The 18,101-nt window shown below is 36.0% G+C and overlaps 2 protein-coding genes across 10 annotated transcripts in view; one reads left to right on the top strand and one right to left on the bottom strand.

The window, feature by feature from the left end:
• Positions 1-626: 626 nt before the first annotated feature.
• DCAF17 (DDB1 and CUL4 associated factor 17) lies at positions 627-18,035 on the bottom strand. 6 transcript variants are annotated; one of them, XM_085552530.1, is made up of 15 exons: positions 17,743-18,035; positions 16,801-16,904; positions 15,895-15,985; positions 15,325-15,392; positions 14,195-14,334; positions 13,014-13,092; positions 12,759-12,848; positions 11,070-11,177; positions 10,494-10,599; positions 6,971-7,113; positions 5,548-5,657; positions 5,056-5,140; positions 3,100-3,183; positions 1,892-2,047; positions 627-1,335 (listed from the first exon to the last, which is right to left on the bottom strand). In XM_085552530.1, the coding sequence occupies exons 5-15, from the start codon at positions 14,326-14,328 to the stop codon at positions 1,150-1,152; spliced, it is 1,281 nt and encodes a 426-aa protein (XP_085408656.1). In that variant the 5' UTR covers positions 14,329-14,334; positions 15,325-15,392; positions 15,895-15,985; positions 16,801-16,904; positions 17,743-18,035; the 3' UTR covers positions 627-1,149. The 6 variants fall into 6 exon arrangements, 3 of the variants coding, with proteins under 3 accessions (XP_085408656.1, XP_015724004.2, XP_085408655.1); XM_015868518.3 differs by lacking the exon at positions 15,325-15,392; XR_014947962.1 differs by lacking the exons at positions 6,971-7,113; positions 15,325-15,392.
• The window catches only part of METTL8 (methyltransferase 8, tRNA N3-cytidine), a 38,022-nt gene continuing 32,697 nt past the window's right edge, over positions 12,777-18,101 (top strand). For 3 of the 4 annotated variants that reach the window (XR_014947955.1, XR_014947954.1, XM_032445839.2), the window contains exons 1-2: positions 12,778-12,886; positions 13,385-13,487. Coding sequence is in view for 2 of the 4 variants with exons in the window: in XM_032445839.2 (XP_032301730.2) it covers positions 12,819-12,886; positions 13,385-13,487 (171 nt within the window). In the remaining 2 variants the exon portion in view is untranslated. Of the gene's footprint in view, positions 12,887-13,384; positions 13,488-18,101 lie in introns of all 4 variants that reach the window. The other variant, XM_032445838.2, reaches the window with a different exon arrangement.

Genomic DNA, 18,101 nt, shown 5'->3' with positions numbered 1-18,101 from the left:
ATGAAAATGAATTGAAGGTGAGGTGTAAGTAGAGCATCGCTGCTGTTCTTTATTTCTACAGTTGTTTCATTACCTTCTTACATCTTTTTTTTTTTTTTTTTTTTAAATTTTCTTTCTGTGATTTTACTTTTTTTTCACATTACACTTTATATACAATCTTGCAAATGCTGTTTTAATATATAATTTTAAAGCCCTTCCCTATTGCATCAGCTGGAATAATGAACACTTCAGTAGTAAAGGTTACCAGGATGAAAAATAGCTGGGTTTGGAACAATTACACTCATGAAATGAACATGACAGTGGTGGTAGTGAGGAGAAATCAGATATTGGTCATCCCTCCAAAAGAGACACTATTGGAGGCACCTTTGGCCTGCATTTGGTCATCTGCATGGTTACTCTTTATGATAATGAAGTGGGTTGGGTTGTGAGTTGTTTTTTGTTTGTTCATTTATATTTTTAACGAATATACCACATGGAATTCCCACGTATGTGACAGGCTGCACACAGTGATCAGACTGAGTATCTGGTGACTTTGACTCAGAATGAACAGTTTGTGAAGTTTAGCATGGGGATAATCAGAAGTGCCTATTTCATATATATGTATAAAATAAATAAACATATAAGGCTGTAAATATACATAATTTATTAATACTTTTCTTCAAACCAAAACAAAAACAACTAAAAAACCCAAATGGTTTGTATATCAGAAAAAATCCTCTTGGTTTTGTGTAACAATAACTGCCGTTTTTGTCCTACATAGACATTTTTTTTCTATACAGCTTTTCACATTTTGTTTAATTAACAGCCTGTATTAAAGTTGCATAGGTAAAACAACATAGGATAGAATGCAGCAGATGGTAGACAATCAAGAAGTTTACATCTTTCTCCTTAATGTTCAGTATTTCAATGCAGTTGCTGAAGAGAACCAAGAAATGCTGTACCCAGCATTAATGGACTGGTGAATACATGAAAAACCATTATGGTCTACACACAAGAGTATAGTATTAGGAAGAGAGAAAAAAGTAGAAAATAAAACCTTGAATAATGGTACAGAATGTTAAACACTGGCTGGAAAACAGTAGTTGACTAATTGATACATATTAAGTCTTTAAATGACAACAAAGTTGAAGTTTCTGTAGTTGTTAGGTCTTAAGTGTATTCAAAAATTTTCCCTCCTTTTTTACAAGACACTCTTTCTGTTCTTTTATGTCTTGAACATTCATCTTCTGCAGCATCACAGACCATTTGGTAAACGTAACAACTGAACCTCCCGTTGGGCTTCTGTTCTATGTGTAATACGGTATCTCTGTCAAAGTAAACTTCATGACTGTAAGTCTGAAATGAAAAAAATAATTCTGATTGCAGTCTCAATTTCCACAGGTTGATAATAGTATCATAGCTCGATACATCATTTAGTACAGTGTAGTTTAGAATATCATTTAGTAATAGTATCATTTCCCTCTGGGGGAGAAGGGAAAATATATATGTATATATACATAACATTGTTTACTTCCCTGATCAAACAGGAAATTTGTGTGTAGGCACACAGTCTGCCCTTCCAGAGAAACGGCAGTTTTAATGATAGTCTGTGTACCTATTTTTGGGAAAAATAGAAATTTAAAGCATTTAAATTGCCTATACAGACAATTATAAGATCTTTCTGATAAATTAACTACTGTCTGATGGAATACTTAAATTTTTTGTCTCAACTATTATTTAGTACAAATTTCATCCTAACACTTGGTAACACAGTTTATCTATCTAATGATACACTTGGTATCACAGTTTATCTTCAAATCTGAATGAAAAATTAATGCATTTAATGGCAGGTAAATAGGAAAGGGAAAATGTTAGTGTCGACAACCAAACAAAAAAAAGGAATGCTCCTCACCACATCCCAGGATTCCAGTAATGGAATACTCTTAAGTAGAATCCCATGTTCATTACAGCGTAAATCAAGGTGAGCTCTTCCATCAGCTCCTATTTCAGTAACTGCCACAGTGGATAACAAATCCAGTTCATCTTCATAGTCTACAATTTTGAATGTCTTAGGAAAAACAAAGCCTTAAGTTTACATATGAAACAATTTCACATTCCCTGAAGAACTAGAAAGTATTCTGGCATCACTTTGCCAGCCTGACAGCCAACTAGCATCTTTCCCAGCACAAGGAGTCTAACTTAGGTCAACAATATTCCTTAAAACAGGAAGGGAAGAAAGTGATGTTCTGAACAACGTGCAAGTAGATGCATTTTAGATATGATAGGATAAATGGAAAAATTACTTCGAAAATTACTGAAGAAATGTACAATTTGAACTTCATGCCCCATGTTGAAGTACTTATGTTAGAGACACTATTGCTCAAAATCATTACTGGTTTTGAGAGAATGGCTGTATTAGGGTAATTCCATTAATGTGAACACCTTTATGCTCTGTTCAGAGCTCTCTCTCTCTCCACAATGTGACGATGAATAACTGAGAACAAAAGGTGAAGAATGTGAGCTGCCATAATTATTTCTATCTCACTGCCATGGACTGGCTAACACACTTCTTTTACTGATTAAACTGTATCATTTTTCTCTTCTTTAAATTCCAGCCAGTTTTTTTTCTTCCACGGTGGAGAAATATCTAATGCCACCACAAATGAAGTGGGAGAAAATAGAGTTTGCAGACTCTAATTTTTACTCTGTTAAAACAACTGAATAGAAATTAAATGAACTACACACTAGAAGGATTATGTATAAAAGGACTGTCCTGTATTTTTATCATAGTAAAATCGATTTCCTCAGAAAAAAACAAAAACAAACACAAACAGAAACGACTTCCAGAAACCAATGATTTTTAATTGTTGTATTTATGTCAATTTTAGCTCCAGGTGTATTCTTCATAAGGCTCTTGAAGGACAGGCCTCATGGTACTCACTCTAAAGAAGCAGTAACTTTAAAGCATTACTTTCCCCTGCAGTTTAATCAAAGTGCCAGGTGGAGAAAATATAGTTCAAATATTTCTAATAGGTTCCTCTAGAACCTAGAAATATAGAAATTAAATAGAAATATTTAAAGGGAATGTTTGAATGGAGAGAAGAGTAATGAATCAGTTACCTCTTGTTCTGGGTCATCATCTAGCAAGTTGAGACGTTTTTTCACCACTCGACCAGAAGATGTTACAGTAACAGAGCTGTTCACCTTTGGAGAAAAAGAATGGCCCTGGACTTAGAGCAGTATAGTTACATTATATCTTTGACAATATATCTAATTCACGTCTTTTGCTTTCTGACCTTGCTTTTATCTGTGGAATCTTGTCATGCCTTCTGCTTTCTGACCTTGCTTCAATCTCTGGAATCTCATTTATTTATTAGCAATACACAGCCTTATTGCTGCCATCTGTTCTTTATGAGGGCTCGTGTACTTGGTGGCTTTAGATGAAGTACAACTGATGTTAGTTATTTACAGGTTCTCATTGCTATGGAGATGGCAAAGTTTCCCCACTACTATTTTTTTTAGAACAGAAGTTACTGGAGCCAAGATGTTGGAATGAGAATGATGACAGCTAAGTCACCACCAATTTGCTTCTTCATCTTAATTCCAGGAGACAGACAAAGTAGCAGCTTAAACCACCACAGCTGCTTTCACTGCGTACGTTAATGCCAAAAACATTCAAAACTGGTGTTATCAATACTTTAATGGAGGTCAGAAGTAAAAAGCAGATTATAGACAGGATTCAACAACTCTATTTTCTTAGCTTTTATTCCAACAGAAAGTTGTCTACTCAACTCTTAAATAATTAAGGCAATCTATTAGATGACAAAGCTTATCCTTTCTGAATTTAATATAAATTTACAGTACTCATAAATGATGAAAAAATGCCTTTGCTTTCTATAAACTATATACGCTGAAGGAAAATGACATGGCCTTACCAAAAACTATTCTTCCTAATTGTGTTCTTCCAAGTTTTTTTACATTTGTGATAGAAAAACCACAAAAGCACTCTAAGAGATTTCATGAAACAATGGAGGTGATTTATCAGCTAATTTCTGCAGAGGCTCAGATCATTCCCCAGCCACTTGGTTCTGCTATTATCTACTCTTCTGGCCCCATGTTTCAGCTCCAGTTCACCTCACCAAGTAAGGAAAATGAAGAGTCATCTTTTTTTCCTTTTCCTTTTTTTTTTTTTTTTTTTCCCCAGAGCTGTTTTACTGTGTTATTGCACTGAATTGGTTCACCAAAGGTTACATGAACACTAAACTTGTGCAAGTATACACAACAGGGAATAATAAAACTTTTTGAAGGGATGGTACTATCTCTGCTGTCTTATAAAGTGTAAGGGAAACTGTTGATCGCAGCCTGAACCTCTAATTAACCATCTGAGGCAAGCAACAAGTCAGCTGCATGAGCACAGATGAAGATAATTCAGCTGTGCTCCCAGGAGGGGTAGAGCTTGACTCCACCTCTCCTAGATTCCATTTAAGGGTTGACCACCACTAAGGTAGCATTTCTTTCTGGAAACTGCTCCTGTGTGGAATTCTTGTGGAGAACCTCAATGTTGATGAGCATCCATCTTGACTGAAAGCCTCAGCACTGGTGAGTCTTTTCTTAGATAACCTCTGGCTAGCTGTTTACTCTGTAATTACAACTATACGTGAAGACAGAATGTACCTGTAAGTTCTGATATTAGATGCATTTCTAGCACTTGTATAATCAGTTTAGCAGAGTATAAACAAAGTTATCTTTGGTGACACCTTCATTCAAAGGAAATCTGCTTGTATGTATGTTTAGCATAATTGATACTATTAAACTGACCACCTTAAATACTGCAGAGAACTTAAAAAACAAACAAAAAGAATGGAGGAATTAGAAACCTATCCTGACTATGTAATTTGTTTTCAGAATTTCTTTCATGTAGTTTTAAAGTGACCAATGAAAATAAGGAGCATCAAAGAATTTTGAATTATGCCCATTAAACACAGTGATCGCTCACATACATTTTCAGAACACCTCCTAATTGCTCAAAATTATGCACTGTCACTTCAGATACTAGTAATTCCTGTTAAAACTCACACAGTTTTCTCTGTTGGCCATGATTATAAAGTCTTCTACAATTTCATTTTGGTCTGTATTTTCAACTTCTTTAAGTTTCAAGACTCTATCAAAGAAACAAAAAAATCCCAAGATGAGTATACATTCGTATCCATTTACTACAATACTTATATATTTTTAATCTAAAAGACCAGCTACCAACAGAAATAACTGAAATTGTAATAAATTATTCTTATAATTTATGCGTATCACTGAGATTTTAACACAGTTGTCCTGAATTTTTTTTAATATCAAATTCTACTATTGCCTGCAAATGCACACACTCACCACCTAGAAATTTGCAGATGCTTTGACCAGGGCTCCTGATTCTGACAAATTCATAGTTTTTCCAGTTTCTAGGAACTGATGACAGTGTTTTGGCCTACAAATCATCAAGCTACTGAATTTATGCAGTTATGCAACGTTCTGCCTAATGAAAACAGGACTTGAGAGAGGGGAAAAAAAGAGCCTTACTTTATCAAATTTGGTCCCACGTGGATTATTCTGCCCGACATATCTGGATGGAAATATATCCAATCAGGTTCCAGTGAACAGCATTTCATATCTTGTATGCCATTTTTTGCCTGAAGAAGGAAGGAAAAGCTTAGAATCTTAGTATACTTAAAGCCTCACAAATCTAAGTAGAGAGGAAATACACAGCTCTTCTCCACATACCTCTGAAAGTTTATAAATATTACTTTGATAAACATGACCAGAAAAGATGGCAGAGGAACAAAGTAACAAGTAAGAAAATGAATACAGTTTCCAACAGTTCTAATTCTCAAGGACAACTCCATGGAACTGTTTCAACTTTTCTTTTGATTTGCAATAAGCACTGACCTGGTACCATGGCTGTATGTGCAGCCTCTCCTTAAACTATGCAAAATGAAGGTTTAATCTACATTCTGCAAACTCTTGACCAATTCTAGTAATCTGAGAAGACATGAGAAACATAGAAGCACAAACTTCAACTTCTGCTTCAAGCCTCAGGCCCAGCCTTTTTTGTGCACAAATATTTGTGGACTGTGTAAGCCTATGGTAACTTGTGATTTCAGATGCAAACTGATCAAAATCTTGAAGTTTTGGCAGGTGCTTTCTGTTGTTAAATTTAGCTGGCTAATCATTTAAATCTTCAAAAGCATGAACCCACATAGAAAAAAAACTAGATGGGAAAGGTTTGCACAAGTCCTTTTGAATCTAAATTGATCTTTAGCTATGGTTGTGAAAGGTGTCCTGAAGCTAAAAGAGATAGGAGGAGCATCACAGATTTGATCAGGCTAATAAAAGAGATAAGAACATTCACATATGAGAAGTTTTTTTGTGAAGAATCCTCAAGCGAGAGGCCAAAAACTGTTTATATAAATATCTGTAAGTCAAATGCAGATCCAAAATAGAATTTGAGACAGTCATCTCATATAAAAGAATATATGATGAGTGGTACGTAAGGAAAAATAAATAAATAGGGATGCTGGATTAAGCTGTGTAATAAAATCTTTCTTGAGATAGAAAATGTAGAAACCACAAACACTAAGGAAGCTTATTCTGCAGTTTCTTAAGTTGCTAACTGGTAGGCTGACCAGTTGGAAGTGCATTAAGATATTATCATGCAAGGAATTAGGTCTGAGAGTCTGGACTCTTTACTTTTAAGTTGTGAATACATTGATAAGTAGCACTTGCAGTGCTATGATTATAGTGCAATGAAAGAAATATCAGAATTAGTAATTCAGAAGAAAATAGGACTTTGCTGGATGGCAAATAGAATGCTGTAGGTCAATCACTGTGAAAGCACCACACTGGAAAATGAATACTTTGTTACCTCCATCAATGCTCAGAAGGAGAGATGAGGACATATGTGATAGACGTTTATTTCAGAGAAGCTACTATCTGAATATATTACCAAAGCATTGTCTTTCAGAGAACAAATATAGAAGACTCCTCTATGTTTTTTCTTGTTAGGTGTGATGATATAATGCCAAGGAAAGCCTCCAATTTGAAATGCATTCTCCAGAGTAGATGCTTCAAATAGCAAAGGTGGGGTATCTGCAAACATGGGGTAATGTTAAGACCATTAGTAGAAAAACAGTCATAATTCTGTTGATCTTTACAAGTCTAAATTACAATAAAGCTGTTAATTCTTCAGAACTTTTGAAGACAAGTGGAAATATGCTGGCTGTTATAATTCTTCCAGCAACAGTTCCTCACCTAGCATCCAGACACATATACCTATCTGCAGTTCCATGTGGAAGGTTACTGAGTTCTCACTGATATCATCTCCTGATATCTTTGACTGACTTCATTCCAAATGAGCTGGATACATGAAGGCTTAGCAAATAGTTAAAATTAGTCCTGCTCATCTGAATGAGAGTGGATGTACAGATTAATGAATCAAGTGGCAGTCAAATCTTGTATCAAAATGATCACTAGTCTCTTGGAAAAAAATAGTACTCGATAACTAAATGTCCTTTTGTGTAATACAACAAAATAGTGTGGACCACAATGAATTCAATCTGTAGCTGAGTTCTTAGAAATCAAAACAGAAATCTAATTAATGGCAAAAGGAGTTTAGTTCTATCTTGAGTTCAGGATAAATTAGACAGATGTAACACACCATTCATACAAATATTCTGTGTACTAACTGAGAAAAGTGTCTTGGAAAGAACCGGGCTCTACAGAACTTTATAACTAAATAAAAGCAATTTCTACAGCTGCTTTGACTCCATCAGATTTAAAATGAAATAACAGTTCTTTTTAACAGTATGGAGAAATGCTTATCTTAAAAAAAAAAAAAAGAAAAAGAAAAAAAAAAAAAAGGACAAAATATGGAGGAAATCTGCAGTTATCGAGGAAATTCAGGCTGAATTATTGTGAGGAGGGCAAGGTTCTTATCTGGACTTTCTTTTTCCTAAGAGTCTGATCCAAATTTTGACTTGTCTTTGCCCTGCTTAGTCTAGATAATTAACCAGACCATAGCTGATGGTACCAAGCGCTTCCTGCTTTTTCTTTTGTGTTTCTCAGAAGATAGCCCTTTATACTGAAAGGAATCACTTTACTATCCATGAAAATGAAGTCTTTCCACAAGCTAGAGAAAGGCTTTCTTCTTAGATATCTTTTGGACTAACACATAGGAAATGGGAGACTGCGCAAGATGTAACAAAGCACACGGTTTATGAAAACCGAGGTAGAAAGAATGGAGAATGTTGAGGATGGAGGCATAGGCAGAGGACCTGCAATTATTAACATCTGTCAGAAAATAAAAAGTAGGGCAAGAAAAATTGTAACATTTCACTTTGTAGAATTTTTATTTTAAATAATGAATATATAATTAGGCCCATCAGAAAATCTACCAGATGGACCAAATGATAGGTTTAAATGTTTTTTCCAATAATACAGGAATCCAAAGCAGAACAGCCTGCTGCTAAGATATGCTTTTCTTTTTTTATGTTCATTTGCCTAAAAATGCTAAGGCTGCTGCCACCTCTGCAGCAGTGTGACTCTGCCGCCTCAACTCCCCATCACTGTTATGTGTCACTTGCTCTTGTTGCTCAACATTTTGTTTTCATTATTCCTGAGTACTTCCCCTAGCAATGTGAGTTTTCAGTCTCTAGTTTGAGCCTCTTTGTTCATTTCCTTAAAACTCTCAAGTCTCACCTAAACATAAGCCATAAAGTTGTTCCTGGCAGCACTGTCATGTAATTTGTTCTAATCTGTTGTGGAAAAGAAAAATGAGCAAAATATCTCTTCTGTTTTTTTGTTTGTTTTTTTTAAGTTGAAATTACTGACTCCTATGATAATCAATCAAATTATCATTTTCCATTCTGGTCCTGCAGAAGGTGACATAATGAAGATTTATAGTCACCTTTTCTTTTCTTTCAACCGTGACCACAATTAAATTTCTTATCAGTCAATAGCTATACAAGTTGTGGTAGGTACAAACTAGGTACAAATACAAACCTCCTCTTGGGTATCTCATACATCATAAAAATAGCATCATATTTGAAGGGACTGCCATCCCTTCTGGCACTTTCTGTAGGGACACTAGGACTAAATAAACTGGAAAATTCTAAACAGTGAATACAAGTTTATACTCTGAAACTGTTAAAATCTCACTCACTGATCCACTGCATTACAGTGCACTGAAGGTTCAGTCAGCCATTTCAAAGGAAACAGCTCTAAAACCACAGGAATGCAACTATCTGCAAACAGCAGCCACAGCAAATGTTCATCTAAGTTCAAAACTTCCTTACCACAAATTTTTAAATATAATTCAAAATCATTTCTCCCTCAGCACATGGGTTTTGAATATCAAAACCTATAGTGATTCATTATACATGAGAATAGAATAGAATTCCTATACTATAGAATTCCTTTCTAAGCTTCCACAGTGTTCTCCACAGGGCCTGTATCATTACATTCTGGTTTAGCAGACAGAGAGGAAAATATGAAATGATGAGACATCAGCTATAGTAGCCTATCACTGTTTTGATAAAACATTTCATTATATTTGAAAGCTTTAACTGTTAATTCTGCATTTTATCTTTCTGCATTTCCTCAAGTTTATGTGACTCAGTTTTGGTTTGTGTGTTATTATCTAATGTTGTTTGTAACCATGAAGATGAAAAACATTTTCATGGGAACAGCCTCCTATAAAAAATTTACTACAGAAACCTTCAAAAATTAAAGGAAAAAAAGCATGAATTATTTGAGTTTGGTGGAACTTACTCCCACTTCAACTTTTTTTACTTGAACTTTTTAGAATTTCTAAAGGGAAAAAGTAAGTTTCACAGGCTTTGGTCATTTATTAAGGTTCTTATTGTCAAATTCTGATGTCAAAGGCACCAGTAGAGGTGAACGTTAGGTTTCAAAGAAATTAAAGTCATTACTTAAAGCAGAACATTTGTAAGTTAGTGACTTGAAGCATGAGGATTGTTTTTAAGATATCATTCCTTATTTCCTTGGGAATTAGCCTTACTGAAACTGGCACATTTCCAATAATTAGAAACATCAAAATGCAATCACTGAATTCTCTCTGCAGGTTTGATTAAATTTTCCCTCATCTTTTGCTTATGTGCTATATACAGTTTCTAAGTATCAGTAACGGCTGTTGTAGCCCTTCCTCTTTCCCTGAGCAGCTGTCTCTCAAAAATAAGGAAGCTGTTTCCATTTTGTGTGTTACTTGTGAAGTTTTTAAAATAGATTATGTGCTGTACTAATTTGCTGGGTAAGTCACAGAATCGTGGAATGGATCAGGTTGGATGCTATTTAATTAATTCTTGCAATTAAAAGTAAAGAAAAGCATGATTTTACTATAATGAACCAAGAAATAAAGCAACAACACATTAGGACAGTAATTTTAATGTTCCTGGTGCTAAAACGTCATAAATAAGCCACACAGGCCAAGATAATACAAAGATCATAAATACCTGTTATTTTAATGTTACATGGAAGACCGAACGGATACTTTCCCACAATTCCAACTTGACCATTCCAATTGAATTCACATCCCAAGTCAAACGGCTGCTCCATGAACTAAAATAATACAGAACAATTCAGCTTTACTGATGCATATTTACTAGCTTTTTTTGTTTCAGTGCTCCATTACTACCACATTCTTTATCTTGTTAGGTGCTGCTTAAAGCCTTTTTTTTATTGGAAGAAGGTAAACTTAAAAGGTTCAATGTAGTTCAGGTTCAGAACAAAGAAACTTCCATGCCCATGATTTTGTAACTGTAACATTTTCTTTTGTAACTACAGACTGCACAAAAAGCAGCACACACTGGTCTAGCATGTGTTGAAATGCCTGTTCAGTTCTGTTTCTCATGTTTTGCCACCTCTACTGGCATAGCTAGAATTTTCTGATAGTGCATCCATTCATATCTTCAGACTGTAAATAGGCAAGAATTCTATCCTTTGACACAATCCCCATATACACTTGTAATGAAACATAGGTACTAATGATTTGTTGCCACAAATGGATTATATGAAAAATTTCATGTTACCTTTTCAGTAATGGCCTGGAAGTTATAGAGCCTGACCAAACCCACACTGTACATTACTATCAGGATTCCATTAGAGATAGCAACATCTGTCACATTGTTACCAAATATCTGTAAAAAGAAAAATATTCTTTTAAAGAAGAAATAATTGAGAGAATAAGAAATGTGAAATTAAGAATATAATCTCAGTAATTGGATTCCTTTTTGACTCTGACTGAAGTCTATAGCCAAAGTTTTAGTCTAAGTAGGTTTCTGTAGCTCGTCTGTCCTGCTGAGTTTCCATAATACTTTGCATTGCAGGAACATCTGTGTCAGGTAAGTAGTATTCTACAAGAACATTTATTCTCTAATTAATTCTCAGTATGTCTTCATATCACGTTAACCAGTTATTACAAGACATAAATAGATTTTATTGCCCAGCATCCCACAGGAAGTCAATAGGAAAGCTCACAGTTCAATATAAAAGTACTGATTGCAGAACCTCTCCATCACCAGGGTAAAATACTAGTCTAATCATGCCTCTGTGACTGTGTACAGCTGTACTAAAACTATCCAGCTGTCAGAGTACAGATCCTCACTGAATCCAAATTAGACACGTACATGAAAAGCCAATTACCCCTTCAGAGATTATGCAGTATTCATTTAGTGCTACTCTTTAGAACATCTCCACTGGAAAAAACAAAAAACAAACAAACAAAAAAAACAACAATGAACAAACTAGTTCTTAGTATTTAATGACAACATGTGAAGTTGGTAATTTTTTTATACTGAGATGTTTGGAAGACCAGAGGTGTTTTTTTTTTTTTTGTTGTTGTTCTTGTTTTTTTTAACATTTTGCCTGCTGTGACCATGATGAATCCAGCAAGCCATCCATAAAATGATGGAGAATACCCTTGATACTGGTAAGATTTGTGCTTTCCAGTTATAAATACTAATTTTAAACAGAACTGTGCCCCTAAACTTTCACAGGACTAAATTAAAAATGGTTAAAACTCCTCTTCCACTTCCCAGCCTTAGACAAACCCAGCATGAGCTAAAACCTGCTGGTAGCTCTGGACCCCAAATGAAACTGCAGCTCACAGAACTTTGGAGACAGATCCAGCACATTCATACCGTTCCACTTGTAAGATTTATCTAGAACACCTATGACTTAAAATATCTTTTTAACCAGAACATCAGAATTTTCATCAGCTTGACCATCTAAGTATATGCTTATGCAGAAGGTCACAACCCAACCTCAGTAAGGTTGTTTCCTCTTGTTTGATAAAGGCGTATATTTATACTTTACCATTCAGTATCTACAATAATACAAGTTTCAATCATTTGTAACTGTATATAGAATCATAGGCTATTACTAGAAGTGGGTCAGAAGTGTAACTATATATGAAGATGTGAAAAGAACACTACATTCTACACTTCTCTAGCCTTTATTACAGCAATTGTAAGAACTGAAGTTCGACACATCAAGGAGTAACCCAGTAATAATTAATTAGCAGTGTCTCTTCTGGAATTAAGATTCTTCCCCCAATGCTTCCAACTGTCAGACACTTAAAGAACATCACTATTCATTTAAAAAAAAAAAAATGTGTCCTGAAACATATGTCCTAAGTCATATTAGATAGGACTTCTGAAATGGTGGGACAGTTGCCTAAAGCGTGTCTCTCATACAGCTGCAGTGCAGATAAAACCTACCTTTTTGTTTATTTCTAGCATTCCAATAAATGACAGAGGCAAAACTTGGAAGACAGCAAGATGGAACAGTACAGACTGTTGGATACCTGCCTGGGAAAGAAAAGCATTGAACACGCATTATACTTGAGGTATTTACTGGCAGTAGGATGTCTTTATCTTTTACCATAGTAGCAAAGCATAATGTCTCCATATCTGTTCTAGTAAATTTGTGACTGATCTTGTAAAAATTTAAGAATAGTTTTTCAGCAAACTTACCTGCCGTGCTTCTGCAGGGAGTTTATTCTGAGCTGACTTCACAACCATTACTTCTTGAGGAGCATCCCAACTTAGGTACCTATTTGTGATAAGGAAGACCTATCTTAATCCTTGTACAATCATTTAATAATAAATACACTATTTAATGCAAAATATAACCTATTGTAATTAGGCAGATCCTCGTGTCCAGGCAAACTGCTCGGTATCTGACTGGGGAAAGGCACCTGAACTGTTTGCTCTTCTCAATAATGCAAACGCCACTGGACTGGATGCCAAGAACAGCTTATTCCTTATAAAGTTACGTGAAAATGTCTCAAAGTACAAACATTCACTGTCTTATTTTCACAAATCACTATTTTCTTATCCTTCAGTCTAAAGAAGACTTCAGGAACTCAAAAAACCGTGCACCTTGCCAGAAGCAGTAACTGCTGTGCTTTTAAGAAGAGAATGGATACCCTGTGGAGAAGAATGTTTGTAAGTTGAAAACTGCTTACTTTAACCTTTAAACATATTTTTCTTATTTTTTATGAAGTTTGCTTTGCAGTTCTTAGAAGTTTTCTGCCGGTATGTTGCTATTGCACTATCAAAGGCTATAAAATCATCAGAGAAAAAGCCAACAGTAGTCCCTTTGTTAGCTTTTCTTTTTTTGTGTGAGGCTTTTGTGTAACTTGATGCCAAATTTGAGACCACAATACTTAAGTTGCTGAAGTGATTCTAAAGAAAACAGAGAGCAGGAAAAATACTCCAGAAAAACTGCTAGACAAACAGACCTGTGTATGACTGTGTTCCTAAGGTTTTATGAGCTGTCTTTCACTCTAAGACATCCAAAAACTACGCATCCTCTGATCTACAGGGAGCGTTTTAAGGTAATCTGTTTACATGGCATTCAATCACCAGCAGCAATGAAAAATCTGGGAAAAAGGTTTGATGAGGAACTTGGGGCTTCGCTCTTTCCACTCCCCTCTGTATTTTCAGCAAATTCCCTCCAATTAAAAACTATATTTTGTAGTCCTTTGGCTAGTTGTTGTAGAGGTTACCCTCTCAAAGGAATCATCAAAACAAGATTTTCTGAATGCACAGAAATTGGACAGCTTACTGTACTGCAAGCTAAACATGATTCCTGTTCTCCAGTTTAATACTAATGACTGTTAGGTACATAAACGCTAGTCAATGTTTAATACCTGAATTTGCAGCAGGAACCCGCAAGGTATACTTTTTCCAGTATTTCCCCACAATCAGCAGAGAGACGTAGAAGCCAGTTCTGCACTGTTAAGACTATAAGGGAAGGCTTATAGTCTGATGGATTTGGTAGCATTTCCCCCTGAGTAACAAAAAAATTATCATAAAGAAGTCTGTACCTGAACATTACATAACAACAAGGCAGAAATAAATACATATTTCTTAAAAACTAAAATGGAAACCTTCCTGATAATCACATCAGAATCTCTAAGCTCGTATATCTGTGCTAAACATTAATGTGACCACCATATAATTAATTTGATGCCACACTTTTTGAAATCTAAGTACTTCTATGACTTCTTTGCATTGCATAAATGAAGTATAATGGCATATTAATACAGCTGATATCAAATCTTCATAAGAACATTTTGTAAGTATTGCAGAAAAAAATCACTGAGTGATAACATTAACTGCTTCCTTTTGCTGCCTCAAATATGGAAACAATATTCCTAGGTTCTGTGGACAATGCACAAGTGAAAAAATCCTCAAGAAGGGGAAATGTTCTCTACAAATAGTCCAAGGAGACTAAGCTCTTATAGCTTAGAACTGATCTAAATCAGTAGACACAGGAGCACCCATAAAGACCTTTTTCCTATGAAACAGTCAAATTCCAATAGAACTACTACTGGCTTCAGGAAAAAATAACAGAAAAATGTATCCCATGAAGACAAAGGATTACAAGTCTGTGTGGCATCAAATGTGTCAAGATTTTACAACTGTGGAAAATATTATCAGTTTGAAGTCAAATGGAAAATCCATTTGTAATAGCAACAGTTTTTGATTTTGAACTAAAAGATATTCAAATTGCATGAAATTACTATACCATACGAACTAAGGAGAACAATACAGAAACACTCACTGCATTTTTAATTTCTCTTTCCTTGTATGTTCCAGATTATATCTCAGCAGGGTGCTCCCAAGTACAAACTATTATAGTTTAAAATGCCACCAGGTGAATCAGATATTTCAAACTAAGCAAAATAACGCATGAATGAAGAAACGCTTTTCCTTCTCTTTACAGTGTTCAATGAAGGATGGCTAATTGAATTAATTGACTTCTCTTAAATTTTACCTTTTTTGTAAGAAAACAGAACAAGCTTCAGTCTAAATACTGCAGCAAGATTATCTATGTATGAATATCTATGAATGTAAGGGAAGAAAGGAGGAAAATTAATTAAAATAAAGATAATTAACTAGAAAGAGTAGAATAGCTTTTGGACAGAATTACTTCAATAGCCTTTTTTTAATATATAAAATGTTAACATCTAGTAAAAAAAAACAAAAAAACAAAAAAAACCAAAAAAACTCTCCCATCTACTGCCCTTGATAACTCAAAAATAAATAAAACAGAATTTATGTTGTAAGGAATTAGAATTGAGTTGCATAAGCATAAAGGCACAGTTTTTAAGATCTTCCACAGATGTTCATGTAAAAGCACTTAAATGCACTGCTGAAAAATTCAGAGTATACCCCCAAGCTGTCAAAATAAGCATATGGTGCAAACCTTGAATGACTTAACTCCAAAAAAAAATGTTGAGACAAAAGCAGTTAACAGGGAAAGAACTCTGTATTCTAGATCTGTTCTTCTAAAAGATATTAATTTGTTTGTGCAAAACAACACTCTAGTAAAAAGTAATCTTACCAGTGGGCATTCCAATAATAAAGCATCTTCTATTTTTTCTGACTTAGAACACTTTGGCTTTTGATAAAGTATTCTTGGCTCTTGTGCAATGCTGGAGGAAAATGATTGCTAATCATTAATCTACTTTATAAACTGCTTTCTGTCATAAGTAATTTCATACATTATATAAATCCTACCTCTTTAGGTAAGCTAGAAATCTACATGCTTTTATTTTCCTTTGCAAATGCTATCTGAAATTGATCTCAAAATAAGGCCTGTAAGCAAATGTAGTATGAAGTAACACCTAAAACCAAACCTTTTCTATGTTTTTGTCAAACCAAGCAAGACAAGATATACTTGATAGTAATGTTTTTACTTTAGTAATACCCATTAACAAGAAAGCATATTCCATAAATTAAGAATCACATTGAAGCCTTCCTCTAATGCACTTCCAATGTTCCCCCTTTCCTAATATAAAGGCATGGCATAATGTACAAATATTTTTATAAAGGTGATACTAGCATAAAATCTTCATGGCATTGTAGTTTTCCCCTTAGGGAGAAGCTGAGACAATGATAAACCTTCAAAGACATTTGTCTTTTATGTTTCATATTGCACGATCTCAATAGTGTTCTGACCATGGCTTAAAACAGTTCTCCTAGTCCCTGCTCCTTCTTTCCCACGTGGGATGGGTGAGGACTGATGAGAGTGAGACCCCCTGACCCCTACTTTGCCCTGTGCTGCTTCTGAGCTGTGCCTCTGCAGCATTCATGGGGCATGAAAGTATGTCAGAGAACTGATCTGCTCAAAAGTAAGTTCCACTCAGCTCACAGGGGCAGTTGAGACATGTAAAGTTTGCTATATGTTTCAAACAGTTGTGATGTTAGAACTGCAAGCCAGGTCAGCTTTTAGTTGTAGATGTGGTACCTGCTGATACAGCATCTGTAGTTGTCTAAGTAAATTCTTCCTCTTTCATAAGCAATAGGAGATGCAGAATGAGTTGTCCAAACATTCTTGAATTTGGTACTTTCCTGAAACAGACAAAGGTTATAACAGTGATGGACTTGTGGAAAAAACTGCGTGCAGAAAATCCTTGCTCCTGCAGCTCAATAACTGAATGTAATGGAGCTTTTCCTGTTGTATGATTGTTTGGGGTTTGTTTGTTTGTTTTTTTAAACAAAACATTTTTTAGAGAAGACTTCTCACTTAAAGACTAAATTAAAGTAACTGTTCACTAGCTTACAGATGCAATTAACATTTTGTTGTTAACTGTCTCCATTAGAACTGGCGATTTTCATGTTAAAATATTAAATCAAGGATAAAATGACTGTCCTCACATGCCTGTATATCTGGCTGCATTACAGGCTGCTGTTTCAGACGGTGCATTTACTGCAAGTCAGCTGTAACAGCTGGCTGCCATGTACTGGCTGTCAGTGCCAGGCTGTCAGCTACTGCACAGCAGCAGTAATCATAATTAAATGAAACACGTTAGTCTACAACTAACTTCCCTGTTTCTGTAACAGAAATGTCACTGACATGTTAAGGTATGTTTGCTTACCTACAGACCTCAGCTGATTTTCTTATTTTGCTTCAAGAACTCCCCTAAATTTTACACGTTTAATATTAATCATCTTAAGGGATGAAAGAAGCAATATAAAATCTCATGAGACAATTTCTAACGTGAACACGAGATTTACAAGTGCTTTTGCTGTTTCTTCAACACAGAACTCCGTAGGTTTCTATGTCTGAGTTTCATGAAATACATGTAACCAACTCTAACTCTTTGAGCTATGCTCTTGTATTCCGCCCAGCCTTGCTAGCGCGACCCAGCTACTTCCGAAACGTGCGTCCCGCTCGCTCAGCCCTTACCTGGCAGAGGATGGTTCTCAGGAGCCCCATGTTATTCCGGAGGGCCACGCCGGCGTCCCGGGCGTAAAACCCGCAGGCCCTGCGACCGAGCAGGCGGCACACATTGGGCGCCCGCGGCGCGGCCCTCCCAGCAACGGAGGGGCACATCGTGGGCGCTCGGGCAGCGCGGGCCTTGCCGCTCGCACGGAGCCCTGAGCCGCACGGAGAAGCCGCCGCCGTCACGGGCCCGGGCCCACGGCCGAATTGGAGCGGCCCCTCCAGGCCGGAGAACGCGCACCGGAACCACGCGGCCCGCACGGGGAGCTGAGTCCGGAGCGCCTCGCCATTCGCGGCGGGGACGCGTTACCCAGCACGCCGCT

Source organism: Coturnix japonica, chromosome 7 (assembly GCF_054131305.1).
Source record: "Coturnix japonica strain WE chromosome 7, WE-NBRP24, whole genome shotgun sequence".
Taxonomy (NCBI): Eukaryota; Metazoa; Chordata; class Aves; order Galliformes; family Phasianidae; genus Coturnix; species Coturnix japonica.
The sequence above is the reverse complement of the archived record's forward strand: the minus strand, read 5'-3'. Positions and strand labels throughout refer to the sequence as shown.